The sequence below is a fragment of the Ascidiella aspersa genome, chromosome 3, assembly GCF_963924565.1.
Source record: "Ascidiella aspersa chromosome 3, kaAscAspe10.2, whole genome shotgun sequence".
In the NCBI taxonomy this organism is placed as follows: Eukaryota; Metazoa; Chordata; class Ascidiacea; order Phlebobranchia; family Ascidiidae; genus Ascidiella; species Ascidiella aspersa.
In genome coordinates, this window is record NC_139449.1 from 32,665,736 (window position 1) to 32,685,592 (window position 19,857).

The window sequence follows — 19,857 nt, forward strand, 5'->3', positions numbered from 1 at the left end:
GAATAGTTGTATGGTACGAATCTAGACCAGTGCCAATATTTCTTATATTTTTTGTTATATGTTAATCATCAAAGGGTCATACGGTAATTCGTAATAGGCCCACATCCGCGAAAAAATTATATAGATTAAGTTGGAGAAGCTTTCCACTTAGATAGTTTTCATGCGCACGTCCCTTTGGCTGAGAAGACTTCCTCAAAACGAAAATCTACTTTAAAGAGAAATTATATTACGCGATTTTTTTGCATTTACCTATAAAGATGGTCTCTTATCGGAATTTGCATTGTGTTCCCAAATTTGTTCCGTGTTACAAACTTTTTTTTCCGAAATCGCAAATTTTGTTGCGTTAAGTATTCGGAACAAATTTTTGTTTTTGTTTGCATTTTATTTATGGGACCTCTTTAAAAAAATCTCGTTCTTCTAAAATTTAAGATTATATTAGCTTAATTTTGGATGAACTGGTATATATCGGATTAAATAAATAAGTGCTTGGTATCTTTGTTTTAGGTCCGAGAGGAACGACGGAAAATGTTTGACAAACAAAGTTAAAAGCCTGCAGGTCTCGGTATCGCAATACGATTTGTGATGTCATAGTAAATTTTGCATTCTATATCGCGGCTGCAATCGACATTTTGGATTACTACAGAAATACAGAACTAATTTTTTTTTTTTTTTTTTTTTTTTTTTTTATTATTGTATACGGACACCCAACTAAGAACAAATGGCATTTAAAATAACTTTATTACAAATTGATTTTCAAATCGTACCAATTTGCACCGTTGTACAAACTAAAAAAATTCGATGTTGACAAAATATGTGTTCCCGTTGTGTAAGTATATAGTATGTTTAACGAATGAATGGCAAACCTGGAAATACAATAGCTAAAATGTAATCATAAAAGGTATAAAAAACATACAGAAAACGCAAACAATACGCATAACATAACACTTGGGGTTGTCAATACAACAGTTACCGGTAGTTTATAATTTAATGTTGATAAAAACCCATATAGAAAAGCATAAAAATGTAACGACCAGCGTCCTATATGCCCTTGGCAATTTGTATTCAACAAGTGGCCAAAATTATATCTGCTGAGGCCTCGGTTTTACTCGGAGTAGTAAAAGTGGGATATTGTCGAAAAAACAAGATATCGAATGCGAATTGTTTAGTTTAACGAGGTGCTTTTATCAAGACCTGTTACGCGCAAGTTCTTACGTAACGAGAAAAAAGGTAAGTAAACGTTAGGCCTTTTGACTTTATTGTGATGTAGAGCCTGCTATATTATCAGGACTAAAAACATGCCAACAATTCAGAATCGTGGCGTGAATTATACAATGTAAGTTACTACTCTATATTCCGAGTCGAAAAGTATTAAATAATAGGCCTATGGCACATGAACTTTTGGTATAGATGAAAAAATGATTACATAGCAAAAGTGGCATAATCGCATGTATGCTTAGTTTTTGGCAATATGAGGAAAAAATTAAAAATATATATTAATTGTTGAAAGCGTAGCTGCAATTATCAAATAGTTTTATTTTAAGAATAGTTTAATAATGGCAATAAGATTTGGACGCTACAAACAATACATGTCCGAATAAAAATGTCCTAAGGTTTAAAAAAAGTAATTTCTGTTTTAGGCTTGCGTTTTGTTTAATTTATACATGTAATTAAAGTGAATATCGAGAACGAGTTGTTACCGATGATTATAAGAAGGTAGATCGAAACTAAACAAACTTCCACAGCATTGCAAAGTATACATAGACTGCGAATTGTATTTTACAATAAAAAATGCATTGTAGCCCCGCTTTCGATAAATACCTGCTTACAGCGTACTGCATCACGTCTCACAGGTATAGCGTTTAAATAGTTAATTCAATTCTGACGCATTTAAGGTAGATGAAACAAAAAATAACTGCGTTAAGCATTAGCCGGTCTGATGTTGATTGGATTAGCAAGACCGGCCAAGAAAGTAAAAGAAAAGAGCGTGAAACATTTAACGCTTTAGTTCTACCATCAAGCGAAAACGCATTAATTACATTAAAAAACAAGCGGACATACGTCTCTGCTACTCTTGTCGCTTCGGTTGTCGAATTCGATTGGCGTTATACTTAACTGCTAAATAAAGACTTGTAACTCTACTCGAGATTTTAAAGATATACAAACTGGTCATATAGTAAGTTACGTTTCATTTATATCTTATTTATTTGATATTCTTAGGGAAAAAACAGCGTCACTCTTAACTGACACAATAGACATGCAAACACATAAAGCTTTTGTTGAGAACTGAAAAGGGGAACTGGAAATGTTCGCTATTCAGGCAAACTGAATCAACTTCTTTTATTGGCTCGACTTTATTTACCGAGCGAGCGTTCGCAATGGCCTGACGTAGGTTCTATGTGTTATGAGCCACTTATGATCGATTTTTGTTCCTTTTGTCAGGGTTTAACTCACTGCCCTAAGCGGAAATGTTTTTAATGTATTTGGGTCATGCGTCAAACTAATAACTAAAATCAAACGCAAAACGCTAGATTTGCATCTTGTTCGTACAAGCGTTGTATTGCAGGATGTTTTTTACTCTTTCGCCGTTATTCGTTTATAGGTTGGCTGATTAGCAAGTATGTAGGGGAAGGCGGGGAAAAACGGGCCCCTTGAGGGATAAATCTTATTTTCCGAGGTTTATAACATATTTTTTGATCAGTGGGGTAGCAACCGAAATCGTAAGTTACTCCTATGCGAAAAAAAAACAACTGAAAGAATAAAACCTTTTGAATAAATTAACGTTTTTGCCGATTTTTGGACGGGGCAAAACGGACGCCTGGCGGGGCAAAACGGACCCCACCCATTAAAGGTAATTTAATTGCCTGTTGTGTGAAAATGCTAGATCAAGGATTTTTGTTTTAGGAGCGCACCAAAATTTTCAGAGATATTTTCACAAGTTGCGTCACAACGTTACGTCATAATTCAAGTAATGCTATGCATGGCGCCTTATAAGGTAAAAATATCTTACAAAATACGACAAAGCATACAAGAAAACCAAAATAGGACTATACCGTACCTAAGAAGCGTTGCATCAATATAATAGTTAAATGGTTATAAATAGACTAATGAAACATGAACACACATATGTGTGTTTACAACTGAAACCTAGCCTTTCTGAAGCTGCTTTTTGACCAACGATTACGGCTTACATATCATTAGTATACTGAAAGCCATTGCAGACTCTTTACCGAATCTGTCGATCAATGATGCAAGCAGGGCAGACTAGAAAAACAACTAGCCTGCAGTGAGGTTCGAACTCACGACCCTACAGTCCGGCTTGACCGGAGGTCGTGAGTTCGAACCTCACTGCAGGCTAGTTGTTTTTCTAGTTGCATCATTGATCGATAGATTCGGTAAAGAGTCTGCAATAGCTTTCGGTATATAAATAGACCATGCATAAACTGTCTTATATTTCTCTTATGCCATACTCACTCGTGACTACTAAAACAATTATCAATTGATCTTTTTTATGACCCATCTTGTTCAAATTTCAGATTGTTTGGCCTTAATGCAAAATTAATCTCAACATAAAATAATGATTTTAAGTAATTTTAATCCTGTTCCAAAATGCCTTACTGGAAATCTAATAAAAAATAATAACAGAAAAGTTTTAGGGTGAGTTACACTAGGAATACCGGACTGCCATATTGTAGGGGTCCGTTTTGCCCCGTTCAGGGGTCCGTTTTGCCCCAACACTATGTATCGCATGAAAACCTGATTTCTTTAAAATCTTTTAACTTAAAAAGTCTGTCTGGGATTTAGAGACATACCCTTATCTACAAATTATTTAGCAAAAAATAACTCGACCTTCACTTGACCTTCAGTAGCAAGCACATACTTTTACTGTACCATCCTTATATCAACATCTCCCAAGCACATTTTCTCCACTCCCTGGTTTGTCGAAAACCGAATCAGCCTGATTTTTGTCGACAAACATTTTTTCGTCGATAGTGAACGTTCAGTAAATAAATATTGACGCTGGACAATTTAGTTAACGAGAAAAGCGGTGGATCCGTTTTGCCCCGCCTCCCCCTACGTATTCTCCAATTGACAACGTTAGTCCAGCTTTTTTTTTCTCGATAAAACGTCGAGTTGGGCTCATCTAATGTTTCTTTGCTTTTTCGCTAATATCCGATGTTGAGTAAAAACAACATTTTTTTTCTCAAGCAGATTCTATTAAAAGCGGGTCTAACTGTGGCTGTTGTGCGCGTTTTAAAGTCGCCATTTTTATGTACCGCAAAAGTTATTCTCTATAAGCATATTCTAAGACCACGTGTTTAGTGTTCAATTGATGCAACTTATTTTCCCTCAACCGCAGGCCGCAGCTTGTATTTTAGCTGACTTGGCACATATCTCATGCAGATGTTGCGCTAATTGTGGCATAATAACACCCGAAAAACGATCTTTGTTTATTATTGCAGGTGGCGAAAGACGTGCTTAAAGCGTCGTCCCGTAAATTGAACTTGGGTAACTGCGCTGCTGATAGTCGAAATAAGATTCTAGCAAAATCAATCACACATATTTCACCATTTTTCCGGTCTTGGTTTAGTTTTTTTGCCTGAAGTTAACCATTGCACATTAAACGGTTTCGCAGCTGGCCCCTGGCATTAGTGTTAACGACGAACGTGTTCGCTTTGCGTCTGAATCAGTGATTCCAAAACTGTGTGCAGCGGCACACTAGTGTGTCTCGAGAGATTGTCAAAGGTACCGCGTAACTTTTTGTAATTTCGGAAACAAAGTATTTGTATTACCAATAGGCATACACGCAAGCATTTTAGACTTAAATACGAACTATTACAAATTAATAATTTTGAGACAGTTACATATAGTATGTCGCGTGTTAAGGGCGATTGTAAAATTACACTATTGTTGTTGTTCGCGAAATAGTTACGAAGTGTTCGCGAAATAGTTACGATGTTTTAGTGTGCCGCGACCCAAAAATGTTTGGGAACCACTTGTCTAAAGGTTTGCTTTTGCTGGACGTTAATCGACTGTTTCTGAATATTTTTTCCTATTTACATAACAATCACTATAATATGACGTCATACTCGTAACTATTTTATGACATCTCATTTGTTACCGTCAGACGAAAATGGGAAAATTCCCTAAGTTAAAAATTGGGGTTCCCCCTTTCGGTTTCTGGATATCACCGTTGCCACCACAAGCTACACAGCACCAAAGCGCTAGCACAAAAACGATAAAGTAAAAATAAACGTATTTACGACCAAAATTTTGAAAAAAAAATTATACCACAATACTAATACAGGCCTGTACTTTCTGAATATAAAAAAAAAATATAAAAATTATGAAAAATATTAATATTCAATATTAATATTCGTCATAAATGACAAGATGAAAAAATTTCCGCACCGTTTAATTAACAAATTGTTGTAGACCTTGATTGCACCTTTCCAGTGATACCACACTCGATGTCACTAGTATGGGGCATAAGGGTTTAAATCGACGATAACCGATATTAATATTCATAACATATCGCGATAATTTTTAAACGTCTGCAGCATCCTCAATTCGAGATGGAATCGAACGAAATTTCGCCACGGCGCTTTAGACTACCCTACCTGGCCAAAGAAAGAAAAATTTTCAAATAATTCAAAGATTAAAAATTTCCATATTTATCACTGAATATGAACAATATCGCGATTTTTGCTCCCAGCACAACTTTGCAGTGTTTTATTTTAATACTATATGTGCGAACTACAAAGTCACGTTGCAAATCAGGGATTGATCATTGATGCACCTAAAGCAAAATGGAAATTACAAATTGGTCCCTAAATAAATCACTTATATATGTTTAAATTACCTACATATCATTCATATTAGTCTTCGGACTCTAATGCTAATAGGACATTAGTCTCTGGGATAAAAAGGTTTGAAAACCACTGCTTTAGGTAAACCCACGATTTACACAAAATGTTCACGCTGTATAGGCATACAATGGTTTAACTTCACACATTTATGGTTAAACTTAAAGGTATTGGCTCAACAATGACAAACTCAAATAGTGTACATTGATTTACTAATTATTTGATTGTGGTTGATAAAGCCCAAACTCCAGTAGTCCTAATAGAATTTTGGGCGCTGGTCTAGAATCCTACCACAGTTCTAAAATCAACGCACAAAATTTGAGTTAGGGTGCGGGTTAGCGCTTGGGTGTGGGTGGGTCAAGTATTACTATATTCTTTGTTTAATAATAATACTTGACCCACCTTAACCCAAACGCTAACCCTAACCCAAATGGTGTTTTGTTGTGGTAGGATTCTAGACCAGCGCCGAATTTTGTTTAAACGTTTATATCGTTGTTACACCACACATTAATGTATTATGGCCCAATATGCTCTACTAATTGTTAAATCAACACACATTATAATAGGTAGACTGTGGGCTAGCGTTTTGGTTTAAATGGGTCAAGTATTATTAGCCTAAATCTAATTTCCCAGCTTTGCATTTTTTGCATATTTATTCCACTCTAATAAAATCACAAGAAAATTAAAATTTGGGATATTTAAGTTTAATAATATTAAGCTAGATGCCATCTAAACTAAAATGTCTACCAATAGTTTACATTCCTATGACTAACTATTGCACTAACAAAAATATTTTGGGTATTCACAAAAACCTATAAATGGTAGGTCATCTAATCAGTAAATGCAGATTTGTTTGAAGTTATTTTCAACCTGCTACCGAACTTTGCATGAGTCCACGGATCTGAAAAAGTACAATAAGATTTATTGCTAAAGCCAGGGACAATAATATAAAAATTTTAGCAATTAGATTTGCATTATTGAATTGAATCTAAATGCGATTCCACACCAACAATCGGAAGTTTAGAATTATTGATGGCATGAAGTAAAAGAAAAAAAATTATTTTCATGTTAAAAGGAGTAATATTGTCCACACATTACTGTCCGCTAATGGAGTCAACTCAGAACTGGGGTGACGACCTAACTTATTTTTTTCGATCAGAGTGGGACTCTAGACTCCGTAGCCCGAGTGTTGCCAGATTAAAATTTTTAGCATACATGCACAAATAGCACAGAAACACATCTGCAATATATGAAACAATATTTTAGTTGCAAGAACTGAAAGCAAGTGAGATATTGTGCGATCCTGAAAACTCGTTCGTTGGAAAGGGAGCTTTTGGAGTTGTGATCTTGGGGAACCACCCTGTATTTGGACCAGTGGCCATCAAGTGCTTTAGTGTGAATGGAGAGGAGACACAGACCATCATTGAAAGGTAAGAGCAATTCCTAAATAACATTTATTTGAAGTAGGGGAATTTCAGGTATGTGGCACAAAAAAAATATTTTGTATGCTTGTAATTTTAAGTGTTTTATATTGCAACGTTATATAAGCATTCATTTCTATTAACCAAGTTTAGTTTCATTAAGAGTTCTTAAATGCTAATAAGTTAAGTGTAGTCGAATTTGGTATAAGGCAGATTGTAAACAGTGACATATAATGTAAAATTTAGAATATATACATCTTTATTTAATTTTTTATTAAATCACATAAACAACCTAAAAATTAACAGTAATTTGTTTTTATTTTAGCTTTAAAGATGAGTCTGAAATGCTTCAGCGAGCTAACCATGAAAATGTAGCTCGTGTTCACGGATGGGCCAAGTGGCATCTTTCGCTGGGGCTTGTCATGCAATATTATGAGGGGGGAAATCTTGGGTCTTTGCTGTTTAACAAGCTTTGTGATATGGGGCCTTTATTACGACTTCGAATCGCTTTAGAAATCTCAAAATCTCTTGTATTTTTGCACAACTTTTCTCCAGAGAAATTCCTTATCCATGGCGATTTAAAACCAGATAATGTTTTGCTAACTTCTGACTTGCACTGTAAGTTGGCTGATTTTGGTGGGGCTAGACTTGTTAACCAAACAGGAATAACAACATCCATGGGAATTCCCCAATCCAATGCATTCACCCCACTCTTTGCAGCCCCGGAAGTGTTAAAAGGTAATCATCCAATTAAACCAAACAAAAAACATGATGTTTACAGCTATGGCATGTTAATGTATGTGTTATTGGCTCGTAAATATCCTTTTAGTGGCCAAGGGAATATATTTGGCCTATTAAACAAAATTATTAATGGGGCCCGTCCTGACTGCTCGGCTATAGAGCGCTATAAGAGAACCCTTTCTACGTCTGAACAACCTATCATCTCATGCCTAGAATCACTTATGCTGAGGTGCTGGGTTCAATCCCCCGACGAGCGACCAACCATGATTCAGGTTAGATATGTACAAGCGGGTTACTTTGCATCGAAATTTTATAAATTAGCTTAAATTATACGTCTAAAGCTAAGATGTGTATAGAGTTGGTTCAACACAAAATCAAGTGTAGATTTTAGCTGTAACCTTAAATCTAATACACCACTTAAAACAGTTAATATAATGCTTGATTAATATACGTACTAAAAAAATTCAGAGCCAAGTATGTCAAGTAAGTCAACATAATCCTAAAAAAGAAGTTCGATTCAGACACATTTAGATGCTGGTGTCGCTATGTTTCTAAGACTGTAGCTCCGAATTGAACTTTGATAACGTAGAATATCAATACCACTGTACTGTGTAACACATGAAGGTGCTAGTTAATGTGTTTCGAATGATAATAATTGCGCTCCACCTTTTATAGATGAATAGATTGAAGTCACATTAACTGATGATGAAACAAGTGCATATTGAAACGTCTTTTCAAGATAATTTAAATTTAGTTTTATGTAAATTGACTGATTTGGCTTCGCTACATTACAGATTCGTGCCTAGTGTACCTAAAAGAGTATCTTTATATGATTTGTTTACATTGTATTGATGGGACTTTTCTTAAAAAATCTAGTAATTCTAAAATTTGAGATTATATTGGCAAAATTTTGTATGAACTGGTATATATCCGATTAAATTGAGGAGTGCTGGATATCATTATTTCAGGTCCAGAAGGAACTTCAGCAAATGTTCGACCAGCAAAGTTTAGGGTTGGTTCTTGAGCAGATCATGATTGCAGTGAAGCAGCTCAAACTTAAGCCACAAGCATCCAAGCAAGATGCTCGACACATTTGTCTCACACACTGCTAAATTTGATCAAGGTAACCGTTTCAGTTATTAGACCCCAAAGTATGTAACACACAATGTGACAAATTATTACGGAAGTACATCAAGCACATGGTGACATAGTAATACGGTATTAACTGTACAATTTAGTGACAAGTTTAATAAATAAGGTGAATATTTGCTTACCGTTGAAAATTGACTTGCACTGTTTACATTTCAAGTTGTCTCTGATTAAACGTTTTGCCAATGTACATACTACATATGCACTTTGTATACTGGTAAAAAAATTCATCCCCTGACCAAAAATGTGCGTTTATTTGTTTGTTTAAACTTTATATGTTCAATGCCTCTCGGTATATTTGCATTAGTGTCACACTAACAGGATTAAAAAGTTTGACAGTAGACTTATACTAAAAATGGACCATTTTTTCGCTAAACTTTTTTTTTTAAGATATTTTTGTTGGCGTAATTATATAATGTTATTGCCATAATATCCAGGACATGCCAGGGTGAAAGCACATATCACCGTCAAAGCGCCTCAGTTGCTTCAAAAATACTTTCTTTTACTTGTTGTAGCTCATTTCACAAAATGTTCAAACTCGCTTTTAAAGGATTTCATTCACCAGCCACCTCAGAAACCAACACTTTCATCAGACCTGTGCAAAAAGTCAAAATGTCTCTAGAAGAAATTTTTAATTCTAAAGGTAACATTTGTTTGGCCTTTAATGTCTGACAGTGATTTTTTTTAAGTGGACTCCAGCAATAAAACCGAAATAAGAACAACATCAACGGAATAAAACACAGTTCAGGATAAGACCAAAATAGGACCAACACCTAATGGTTGTAGTACCGTTTAAATTGGATTAAATTTTAAACCCATCGGAATAAGACCTAACTGGCCAGAATCATGGCTATATAAAATTTACCTAACCCCAAACCACACCCCCAAGTACACCACTAACTTCCCTAAATATTTCAACCCTAACCAATTTCTAACCCCACCCATAACCTACCGATAATCCAAAACAGGGCGAAAAAATCTTGTACCAATTCAAACTAGGGAGGCCATTCAAACTAGGGTGCTCAAACCAAAATGGCTGATGCCAGACCCATGGCCCCCGATAGTCTCATACCCTCTCCCTACAGCTTCAGGCATTAGTTTGGCCGTTTAGGCCTAATTTCGATTGATTTTGGACTTATTCCGAAAGGTTTTATGTCTTATTCAGACGATTAAGTTCTTATTCTGTCATGGATATTACTGCATATTGGCTTTGTAATGTTGTTGATCTTAATCTGGTGCGTATCCAGAAATCCCAAAAGGGGGGTCCCGAATTTTCAACTTCAAGAATTCCACGTTTTTCCGTCTGACGTTAATGACGTCATAAAATAGTGACAGATATGACGTCATAAAACAGCGATTATAATGACGTCATTAATAATAAAAAATCATCAGAAACAGCCAATTAACGTCCAGCAAAAGCAAACTTTTAGACGCTAAATACATCGTCACACGTGGGTCGCCGACACTCCTGCCAGGCGCCAGCTGCGAAACCGCTTAGTATGCAATGGTTAACTTCAGGAGAAAAACGAGAACAAGTCCGTGAAATATATGTGATCGATTTTGGTAAATCCATTTACGGGACTACGCTAAATTAAAAGCACGTCTTTCGCCACTCGCAATTACTAAACGAAGATCGCTTTTTGCCGGTGTTATTTGATTAGCGCGATATCTGCAAAAACGCCACTTGAATAGTTAATCTAGTTCAGTATTTTTAACCTTTTTAACTGAGTACACACCTGGCGAGCGAAGCGAGCGCGATTTTTTTTGGGGGAAAACGTTTTTTTGAGGGAAATTTTTAAAAATTTCTTAAGGTTTTATTACATTGCCGAAATTAAAAATAAAAGAAACGTTGAAAAATATATGTCCAATATTTTTGAATACGTTTTCCGTTTGTCCGCGACGCACTTGGCAGCCTTCCACGACGCAACGGTAGAGATGCGCTAATCTAGTTCAATAGACAGCATCAAAACGTAAAAACCGAACGTAAAAAAAGAACATTCGCGCGAAGCGCGAAAACTTTTCGCACTTACGTATAGTTACAATAGTCAAAAAGTATTTCAAATGGACTCGTGTATAGTTTGTCGAAGAGGCAGCGGGTCTTATTGTGTATCCCCATTTAAGAATTATTTAGTAATTAAAATTTATTGTAAATAAAATTATTGTAAGAGAAAATGGCAACTTTGTTTTACTAATTCAGACGGAGATAAATCTGCGCTTGACCTTGTCCAGCAATATTTGACCTTGGTGCGAATAAAAAAGTATGAAGAAGCAAATCGAGTCGCGGTTGACCTTCAACGGCTCATCCAAGGTCAAGTGGAAACAACGGCGAATAAATTTCGAAAACTTGGAAATAAACTGAGAGAAAAAAAGAAATATTTTAAATCGGTTTTATTTTTGCAAATATCTTCAATTATTTCCGCAAATGACCAGAATCCGAAGAAAGCAGTGGAGAAAATTATGCTTTGTGCTGAGGGGTTAAGGAAAACAAATGAACAGATGATTGAAAGTGACGTCACAATGAAAGTCATTGTGCGCGATCACGTGCTTCCACTTATGCGTGACCTGCAGTTAAAGATCGAGAAAAATAAAAATGTTGAAGAAAAGCTTCGGGTTTTAAACTTGGCTTGGTGCTCTCATTGCATAGAATTGAGCGAAGGTTTAATCGATGACCGGAAAAGTCAGGAGCGAAGTTTGAGGAAAGCGCTTTCTTTGATGGAAAACACTTTTGACCTCGAAGCTTCTAAGTATCGAGTTTACGCTCATTGTTTAAACAACCTCGGTCTTGTGTGTGAGGAAACCTTGCGAATCACTGAAGGCGTGAAATATTTCAAGCGAGCTCTGGAAGCTTACAAGAAAGCCGAGGATTATATAAGTAAAGAAGAAAAAAATGAAATTATAGAAAATACGGAAAACAATTTGAGAATATGCAAAGAAATGCTTGCAAAGTAAACAAATAACGTGAAGTTAAAACTTTGGCTTTTTGAACTTTTTGTTGTTTTTTCAAAAAAACTTAAAAGGTTAAAGTTTTTGTAAAAGGCTGAGTCTGTTCAATTGCAAATTAAGCAAAGTAACAATTAGTTTTAAATATCTTATTTTATGTTGAACAAAGTTGTAAAAAGTCAAATCGTTTTAATTGTTCTTGTTTGATTTAATTTTTTTGTTAAAACTATAAATTTGTAAATGAGTGAAAAGATTGTTTGATTTTGTTGCTAAAGGAATAATAGTATAAAATCAGTGTTTAGTTTAAATTCAGGCAGAAGTTTTAAAAACACAAGTAACTGAACTGAATAAAAAAAGACCAGAATATCACATTAATTTTTTTAAGAAAAAAGTTGTTGTATAATTCAAATAAAAGTTTCCAAAAAAAACAAGTTTATAAATATTTTAATTAGTTTTATCAATATTCACTTATATTATTACAAGGAAAGGGGTTGGCAACCCTATCCTAGTCGCGGGCCATAACAATTTTGATATACAAACTCTTAATCAGGCTCGTCCCAAGTTTTTATGCAAATAATCTCTAATTTATACCAAGAAGTAGCAACGCACAAAGCGCGAAAAAAATTGCGCTTGTTTGGTTTACATAGGCAATCCTTACGCTGAATTCCGACACCTAACTAAGAACAAATAACTTTAAAGGTAACTTTATTACAAATTACTTTTCAAATCGTACCAATTTGCACCAACTTGTTCATATTGCGTTAGTAAATAGTGTGGTCAACGAATGAATGGCAAACCTGTAAATAAAGTAGCTAAAATGTAATCATAACTCGAAGTATAAAAAACACACAGAAAACGCGAAACAATATGAAACTCGAAATGTACGGAGCGATAAGTTTTTAAAACCACTAAAAAGTGCAATCGGTGGCGGGTTGACGTCTTATGCAATGGAAATGGTAAAAGGAAATGGGCGCTGGTCAAAAGTATTACTGGAACCAAGAAAATTAACAAATTAAACATAAAAAAATTGAATGAAATATCGCGGAATAAAATTTGCCTTAGATTTTAGTCTAGGGTTGGCAATACAGCACTTAGCCCTTTGATTTATTGTTGCTATAGCCTTATTTATCAATACAAGGTATACCATGAAGACAGCGTCACAAACGGGCTTCAATATTAAAGTTGTTTAACTCAAAGTGACCACTTAATAGCGTTTTAAATTACATTAAGCCCTTTTTCTAATAAAGGGTGTAAGGTTAATACTTATGAGCTCGCTAGGTACACTAATTATTAGAAGAGTAATGGAAGGCGATTTGCTTAACCAGCCAATATCGACATCGGCATGTTATTACTACGAGGTTACAGAAAGCAAAAAGAAAGGGTAACATACATCAAAAAGTAGGGAAGAGCCGTTCCGACGTGTTCTAACGGCAACGGCGTACACCTCGCGCCAACACCTTTGTTTACCCAGCCAGGTGACAACTACATTTATTTTAGGTTTTTTAAATTAGAATATAATTAAAATTAGAGCATTTCATTTTTTCCAAATTAGATTACAATTAGAATAAATAAGATCCTTTGGAGTTTTCTCCAATTTTCTCAAAAATTAGAATTAGAATTAGCGAATTTTGAAGAAACGAATTTCAACAAGAATTACATTTGATTATTCAAAATCAATTTCTTTTAAAACGAGAAGTATTCTAATAAAAATCTGAACGATAAATAGGTATGTGCTAACTTTCATGCCTTTTAGCATACCGTATGATTTTTAGCCTTGGAAAATTTCGTTTCAACCAAAGAGTTTGAATTCAAGTTCTTTGATTTGGCTAAGAGACTAAAAATGCCGTTGGACAAAGTAGCATTTTTGGTAAAAACCTAATTACATTAAAACTAGATCACACAAGCAATTCACAAATTACAATTTGAATTAGCCGCATTTTGCTTTATTTCATTGAATTAGAAAACTAGAATTATCTAGTTGTCCAAATCTGGTTGCAGGTGCTTCAATGTCCGCCTCAGTCAGCAACGCAGCCGAGGCGTCAGACAAACTGCAAACCCGCGACTGCCGCAAAGCCAGTGAGCAGAATAAGCAGCTTGCAGATTTGGCCGAGCGGGATTTTTCGGCGTTTCGCGAGCGCCGACGCTCCGGACACCACTAGGCCGGCGTGGTCGTGAGCGCCATCTCCCACTACTCCTCCTGCTCCGTCCTCCTCGGAGGAGGAGTGGGAGAACTCGGAGGGGATGACCTCGATGAAGGTGACGTAGAGGAAGGTGCCGGTTGCGAGGCATTCGAGGATCGCGTTGGCGATGAGGGTTCCCGACACCTGCGCCAGGTTGTTGACCTGCATCTCGGCTAAGAACTTACTCCCGTGCGGCGATGGAAGCGGCGGCGGCGTTGCGGTCGACGGCGCCGTAACGTTGGGCGGTGACGTTGCGTCGCGCGTCAGCACGAGTCCGACGACGCATCCGAGCGGCGACGCAGTACAGAAGACAAAGATGCAAGCGATCGCCAGCGCGGCCTTGGCTAAAGATTCGAAGAGGCGCAAGCCGAGACCGAAGGCGAGCACGCTCTTGTGAACCGAGATGGCCACGAAGAGCTGGATTAGCGGTGAGATGGAGAGCTGCAGTCCAAGCGCAAGTCCCTCGAACACCGAGTGAATGGAGAGCATGGCGATGAGCATCAGCGACCTGGTGCCGTCTGACGAGCGACCTCGAGGCGCGGGCGTATGGGCGCTGGACGACGGCGCGCAATTGGACTCGCAATCGGCGCTGCCTCGCGAAATAGCGTCGTATTCCCGCGGGCTTTCGGCGCGCGTTTTCCCGCAAATAGCGCTGACCGCGTGCTCGATGAACATGACCAGCAGGAGGCCGAGCGCCACCGCGAACTCGGTGATCGGGAAGCTGGTGACGATGTCGGCCTGGCTGAGGACGAGCAGAACCGCCTGGCGCGATTCCGGCAGCAGCTCGAGGAGCAGAATGCCCAGGAAGAGGCCGCCGCAGAGGCAGTTGATGCCGCTCAGGATGTCGTAGCGGCAGAACGCCTTGTAGGTTTGCTGCGTTGTGGAGAGGAACAAAATGGACGTGTTTACGATATTATTGCGCGTTACCAACTCTTGGATTCAGGCTATATATATTTAGGTACATGAACGCCAGACGCCTAGTTGAAGAGTTGTAAGTATTTCGCGTAATTAAACTGTGGAGAGTCAATGACTTCAGAGCTTATATCTTGAACGCTGTTTAGACACAAAACTCAAAGGGCATTTTAGAGATAAAACTATACAATGGAAGACGGGTTAGTGGAAAAGAACGGGATACACGGTGCTGTACAATTAATAATGTCACCATATAAGATCACAAAATAAAACGTTTATAAACACTGTTGCTACCAGGCATATTAACAATTTAAAAACAGCTCTTCTGGTAATTGCAATTGTGAACAATTGACAATTGCAATTACCAGATGAGGTTTTTTATTATTAACAAAACGTTTAATTCCAAAACGTGTGTTATTATGATATTTTATCAATTGAAAAATCTTCGCCATCTATATGTGGTCAGCCTGGAACACTTTGTGCATAACCGGGGTTAAATGATCCGAATGTTTAAGGCGCTTGATGGTCATCCTTAACTTGGTAAAGATCCTAACCGCTAGCAATCTCACCTTCAAGTGAGTCCACACCCGAGGGCCGCTGGCTTCAGTGCTGGGCGGCGGCAAGTCTGCTGTTTCCTGGTCGGAAAGCAGACAGTCGGTCTCCGTTAGTACGTCATGACCCGAGCACGAATGACTCGTGTGGTTGCCACTTGTTCGGGATCTCAGTATGAGGTAGGGAATCATCAGGCCGAAGCACAGGCTCAGGATCCATAGCACAAGGGCTGAGAGGATCTTTGCCAGCAGGATGTCCATTGAAGCTACACGGCTGCGGCTAAGCAGGGCAGGTTGTGTTTTTTTTACTATGGGTGCTGGACAAGAGGAGAAATATAAAAGCGAGAAAAAAAGAAACAAAAAGCTATGCCCATACCGGCTTTCTTCTGAATAACATTCCTACTGAAAAATACAATGTTTTCAAAGTTATGTGAAACAGTTGTTACCTAAAGTGTTTTAGGTTTATTACATGATATCTACCGTTTCCAGTTGCACTTTAATGATTTGAAAATCGGTATAGTAATTGGGATGCTGAATTTTTATAAAGTTACGATTTTATCTGTTAAAGCATTGCATGTTAGCTTTTACCAATAATGGTTTGTTAGCGTATTGCCTGGTTGACCGGGAACGTTTATGAATGGTGCTACAAACGTAAAACCTCGTTGGTTTAAGCTCCTAAACTAGAGCAGTCCCATAGATTGAACAGAAATAGGCCAACTGCTAATTTTCATCCTTCAACATACATCGACTAATAATGCTTTTTTGAAAACCATTGCATTTTCACTCTTATCTATTCGTACAGAGGTCTCATAAGATTCCATACTTTAAGTTCAAAGAAATATTTCTCAAGTTTTTTTTCTCCGGCAGCCCAAATGCTAAGCGTCAGCCCAAATGCTAAGCGTCAGCCCAAATGCTAAGCGTCAGCCCAAATGCTAAGCAACAGCCCAAATGCTAAGCAACAGCCCAAATGCTAAGCGTCAGCCCAAATGCTAAGCGTCAGCCCAAATGCTAAGCGTCAGCCCAAATGCTAAGCGTCAGCCCAAATGCTAAGCGTCAGCCCAAATGCTAAGCGTCAGCCCAAATGCTAAGCGTCAGCCCAAATGCTAAGCGTCAGCCCAAATGCTAAGCGTCAGCCCAAATGCTAAGCAACAGCCCAAATGCTAAGCGTCAGCCCAAATGCTAAGCAACAGCCCAAATGCTAAGCGTCAGCCCAAATGCTAAGCGTCAGCCCAAATGCTAAGCGTCAGCCCAAATGCTAAGCGTCAGCCCAAATGCTAAGCAACAGCCCAAATGCTAAGCGTCAGCCCAAATGCTAAGCGTCAGCCCAAATGCTAAGCAACAGCCCAAATGCTAAGCGTCAGCCCAAATGCTAAGCGTCAGCCCAAATGCTAAGCAACAGCAAAGCTTTAGCGACCCCATTATCTCACTGATTTTTTTATAAGAGAACAAAGCATATAACATTAGCATAAATAAGTTGGAATGCAAATAATACGAGCCATGTCAAAGTATTGCTTCATCAAATTTCAAAAATTTCTTGCTCGGAACCTCTTTCAATAAATCTAACTACATACAACAAATACACTTGGTGACCCAACAAAATCGAACGGTGACCACTAGGTTGAGAAACACTGTTCTAAAGAAACAAATTCACTGCGAAAACTTTCTTATACTGCTATAGTGCTATCTGCTTAATGTGCAGTCATAAAATGCAAAGGTTTCAACTTAACAGCTTAAGCCAGTTGCGCAAACCATAATAACAATTGAAACGGCTGCGTTAGGTTTTGAACGCTGCGCTGAACAAAAAGGCTTTCCGCAACGACAAATTTTTATGACGTTTAATTGCCTTGCTGTACCATGGGTGAGTTCGTACAACCGCCTATCATGTGCATTTCTTTTGGTTGGCTGTTTGTTCTGCTTTGGATTGGACGTATAGGAGGACTTTGCGCTTTCACCGCCAAAAAATGGATTTCGCAATTAGAAACGAATTACGTAACTGGAAGAAAACCACTGTAGTGTGAATACAGAATTTAGCAAGTGTTTTTAACTTACATTCGTATCTACTTGTTAGACAAAGTCAATTTAATTTGGGCTAACATGATTTAATTGACAAATAAAGCAGCGCTAATGTTAACATTTTGATGTACCTTCAATAGTGAAAGCATAAACCTTCGCATCCAAATTTAATGAATTTTTGTAATTGACAAAGACACCAGCGCGATTGTTCAAATTCTTTATTTGCCAGCAATAAAAACATAACCATGTTCATGTAAATTTAAAGCAAAATGTTTCCACGTCTATGCTCGTTTATAGGGAAATGGAATAACTTGCAGAAAAAACAAGTGGAATTCGAACAATTTAAAACATGAAGGAATGAAAGCTACAGCACATTAAAAAAAAACGTTTTTTTTGTCGAGTTCCCCTTTTCGGTGCTCATCAAATTGAAAAAGCCTCCTAAAATTGGGAAAAGTACCTGCTAATTGGACAGCATTTTGAACTGGTTTAACGACCATCTTTATTACAGTGGCCTAAAAGGGTCCAAAAACAGCGGCGACCTCAAAATTGGGAGCGAGACTCTCACGGCTTTTAAGACAAAATCGATATGTAAAAAGATTTTATTTAATCACGAACCAACTTCAAATTCAACCTCAAAAATGGTCTATGCGGATAAATTTAAATAATTTTTTTTAGTAATAAATTTTAACTGACAATTACGCACTCAGATGAAATATGTTGGCGAAACTTCTATTGCTAATAATTTCATGGTCGGCATTACGCCTTTAATCTGAATAAAAGTCACATATACCTATAGTTAAGATAGCCAAAAAAATATGAGAACTGGCCTCTTAGCTATTTCGTAAAGAAGGTGGCGGGCTGGATGATTTTAGGCCGTAGGTTGCCTTATTATGTCAATGATAAGTATAATAATAATGGTCTATTATTTTCTTAGTTTAAGTTAATCTAAAATCGGACGTAAGGACATTTGCTGAGTTGAACGTAGAATTATTTTTGACGTCACCAAGTTACGGGAGGCCATACAGTATCGGAACCTAATTAGATTATCGTTGAATGCCGTGCACAAATTTGTTTTTTTCAACTTGAACACATTTAAAGCGTTGGCGGATGACATGGTAGAAAATGGGCATGACCTGGTCAAAAAATAACATTTTTTATCCCGATATGGTGTAACTGATATTACTTTACCAGAACACTGATCCGTTCTGGCTTACTTTTATTACTATGTTTTGGGACAAAATACGTTTAAAATTTGTTTAAATGAAAAACTAGTTTTAACATGAATTTTGTTTTGAGCGCCTTTAATGTGAGAGTTACCCCAAACCGTTCGTAATGTATCGAAAAAATCAACAGTCTTTCAATTTTGTAAGCTTGTCAAATAAACCGATTACAATGCTATTGGGGTTTGCATGATAGGAAAAACGTAAGGACACAACGCACTGTTTTAGGGAGGACCCGTTCGTACGATTTTCGAACCCCGCCCAGTGAAAGCGGAAAGTTTTGTTGCGAAACGCCATCTCTTGTCAAAGATCCTATTTCACGGAAACAAAGAAAGAATGACTTTGCAGTCACGAAGCGGTTCGTTAGATGCGCAACTTGAAACAGGATGTGACTTTGTCATTTTGTCACGCAAAACTGATGAGTAACTGTCATCTGACTTTATTTGAAGTTATGTACAAATCGCTAGCTCGGAAAATTGCAAACGTCTCACAAAATCGGCACGTTTGCTTAAAAGACGCACCCCTCCTATGCGTGAACTTTAACCCAGTTTACCTATAAATCCTAACCGTTGAGCGTTTGAGGGTTTGGATATGGTTTCATGTTATTTTTGTTTGTCTACTGTTTTCGAGATACGGGCACGTTATTAGACATAGGTGTGGAAATTGTATATTTAAACAGTTTCCCCAGTAGACACTATCGCTTCAATACAGTCAGGCGGCATCATATTTCAAGTAACCTAATTCGTCTTACTAAGGATCGCATGTCTTAACGCGAGATGTATTTTGTTTGCTGGATAGGATTTAATCAATATTCCAAATTATGACGATGATGAAATTTCCAAAACAACGGGTAACTGAAAAATGCT

The 19,857-nt window shown here is 37.4% G+C and overlaps 3 protein-coding genes across 3 annotated transcripts; 2 read left to right on the top strand and 1 right to left on the bottom strand.

Moving 5' to 3' along the window:
- Positions 1 to 2,968: 2,968 nt before the first annotated feature.
- Positions 2,969 to 9,815, top strand: LOC146162550 (receptor-interacting serine/threonine-protein kinase 2-like). Its single transcript, XM_083385230.1, has 5 exons — positions 2,969 to 2,992; positions 7,131 to 7,294; positions 7,611 to 8,298; positions 8,995 to 9,149; positions 9,726 to 9,815. Exons 1-4 carry the CDS (start codon positions 2,969 to 2,971, stop codon positions 9,136 to 9,138), a joined length of 1,020 nt encoding a protein of 339 aa, XP_083241356.1. The 3' UTR covers positions 9,139 to 9,149; positions 9,726 to 9,815.
- Positions 9,788 to 12,224, top strand: LOC146162551 (uncharacterized). Its single transcript, XM_083385231.1, has 2 exons — positions 9,788 to 9,818; positions 11,373 to 12,224. The coding sequence occupies exons 1-2, from the start codon at positions 9,788 to 9,790 to the stop codon at positions 12,122 to 12,124; spliced, it is 783 nt and encodes a 260-aa protein (XP_083241357.1). The 3' UTR covers positions 12,125 to 12,224.
- Positions 12,225 to 14,008: 1,784 nt separating this feature from the next.
- Positions 14,009 to 16,438, bottom strand: LOC146162552 (zinc transporter ZIP1-like). Its single transcript, XM_083384621.1, has 2 exons — positions 15,777 to 16,438; positions 14,009 to 15,168 (listed from the first exon to the last, which is right to left on the bottom strand). The coding sequence occupies exons 1-2, from the start codon at positions 16,017 to 16,019 to the stop codon at positions 14,155 to 14,157; spliced, it is 1,257 nt and encodes a 418-aa protein (XP_083240747.1). The 5' UTR covers positions 16,020 to 16,438; the 3' UTR covers positions 14,009 to 14,154.
- Positions 16,439 to 19,857: the final 3,419 nt, after the last annotated feature.

Bases quoted from the DNA above. Each gene is read 5' to 3' on its own strand.
- LOC146162550 (XM_083385230.1), top strand. From the start codon at position 2,969: ATGCTATGCATGGCGCCTTATAAG. The intron at 2,993-7,130 runs GTAAAAATATCT...ACAATATTTTAG, and splicing joins TATGCATGGCGCCTTATAAG to TTGCAAGAACTGAAAGCAAG. The intron at 8,299-8,994 runs GTTAGATATGTA...TCATTATTTCAG, and splicing joins AGCGACCAACCATGATTCAG to GTCCAGAAGGAACTTCAGCA.
- LOC146162551 (XM_083385231.1), top strand. From the start codon at position 9,788: ATGTCTCTAGAAGAAATTTTTAATTCTAAAG. The intron at 9,819-11,372 runs GTAACATTTGTT...TTACTAATTCAG, and splicing joins AGAAATTTTTAATTCTAAAG to ACGGAGATAAATCTGCGCTT.
- LOC146162552 (XM_083384621.1), bottom strand. From the start codon at position 16,019: ATGGACATCCTGCTGGCAAAGATCCTCTCAGCCCTTGTGCTATGGATC. The intron at 15,169-15,776 runs GTGAGATTGCTA...TCCACAACGCAG, and splicing joins GGGTGTGGACTCACTTGAAG to CAAACCTACAAGGCGTTCTG.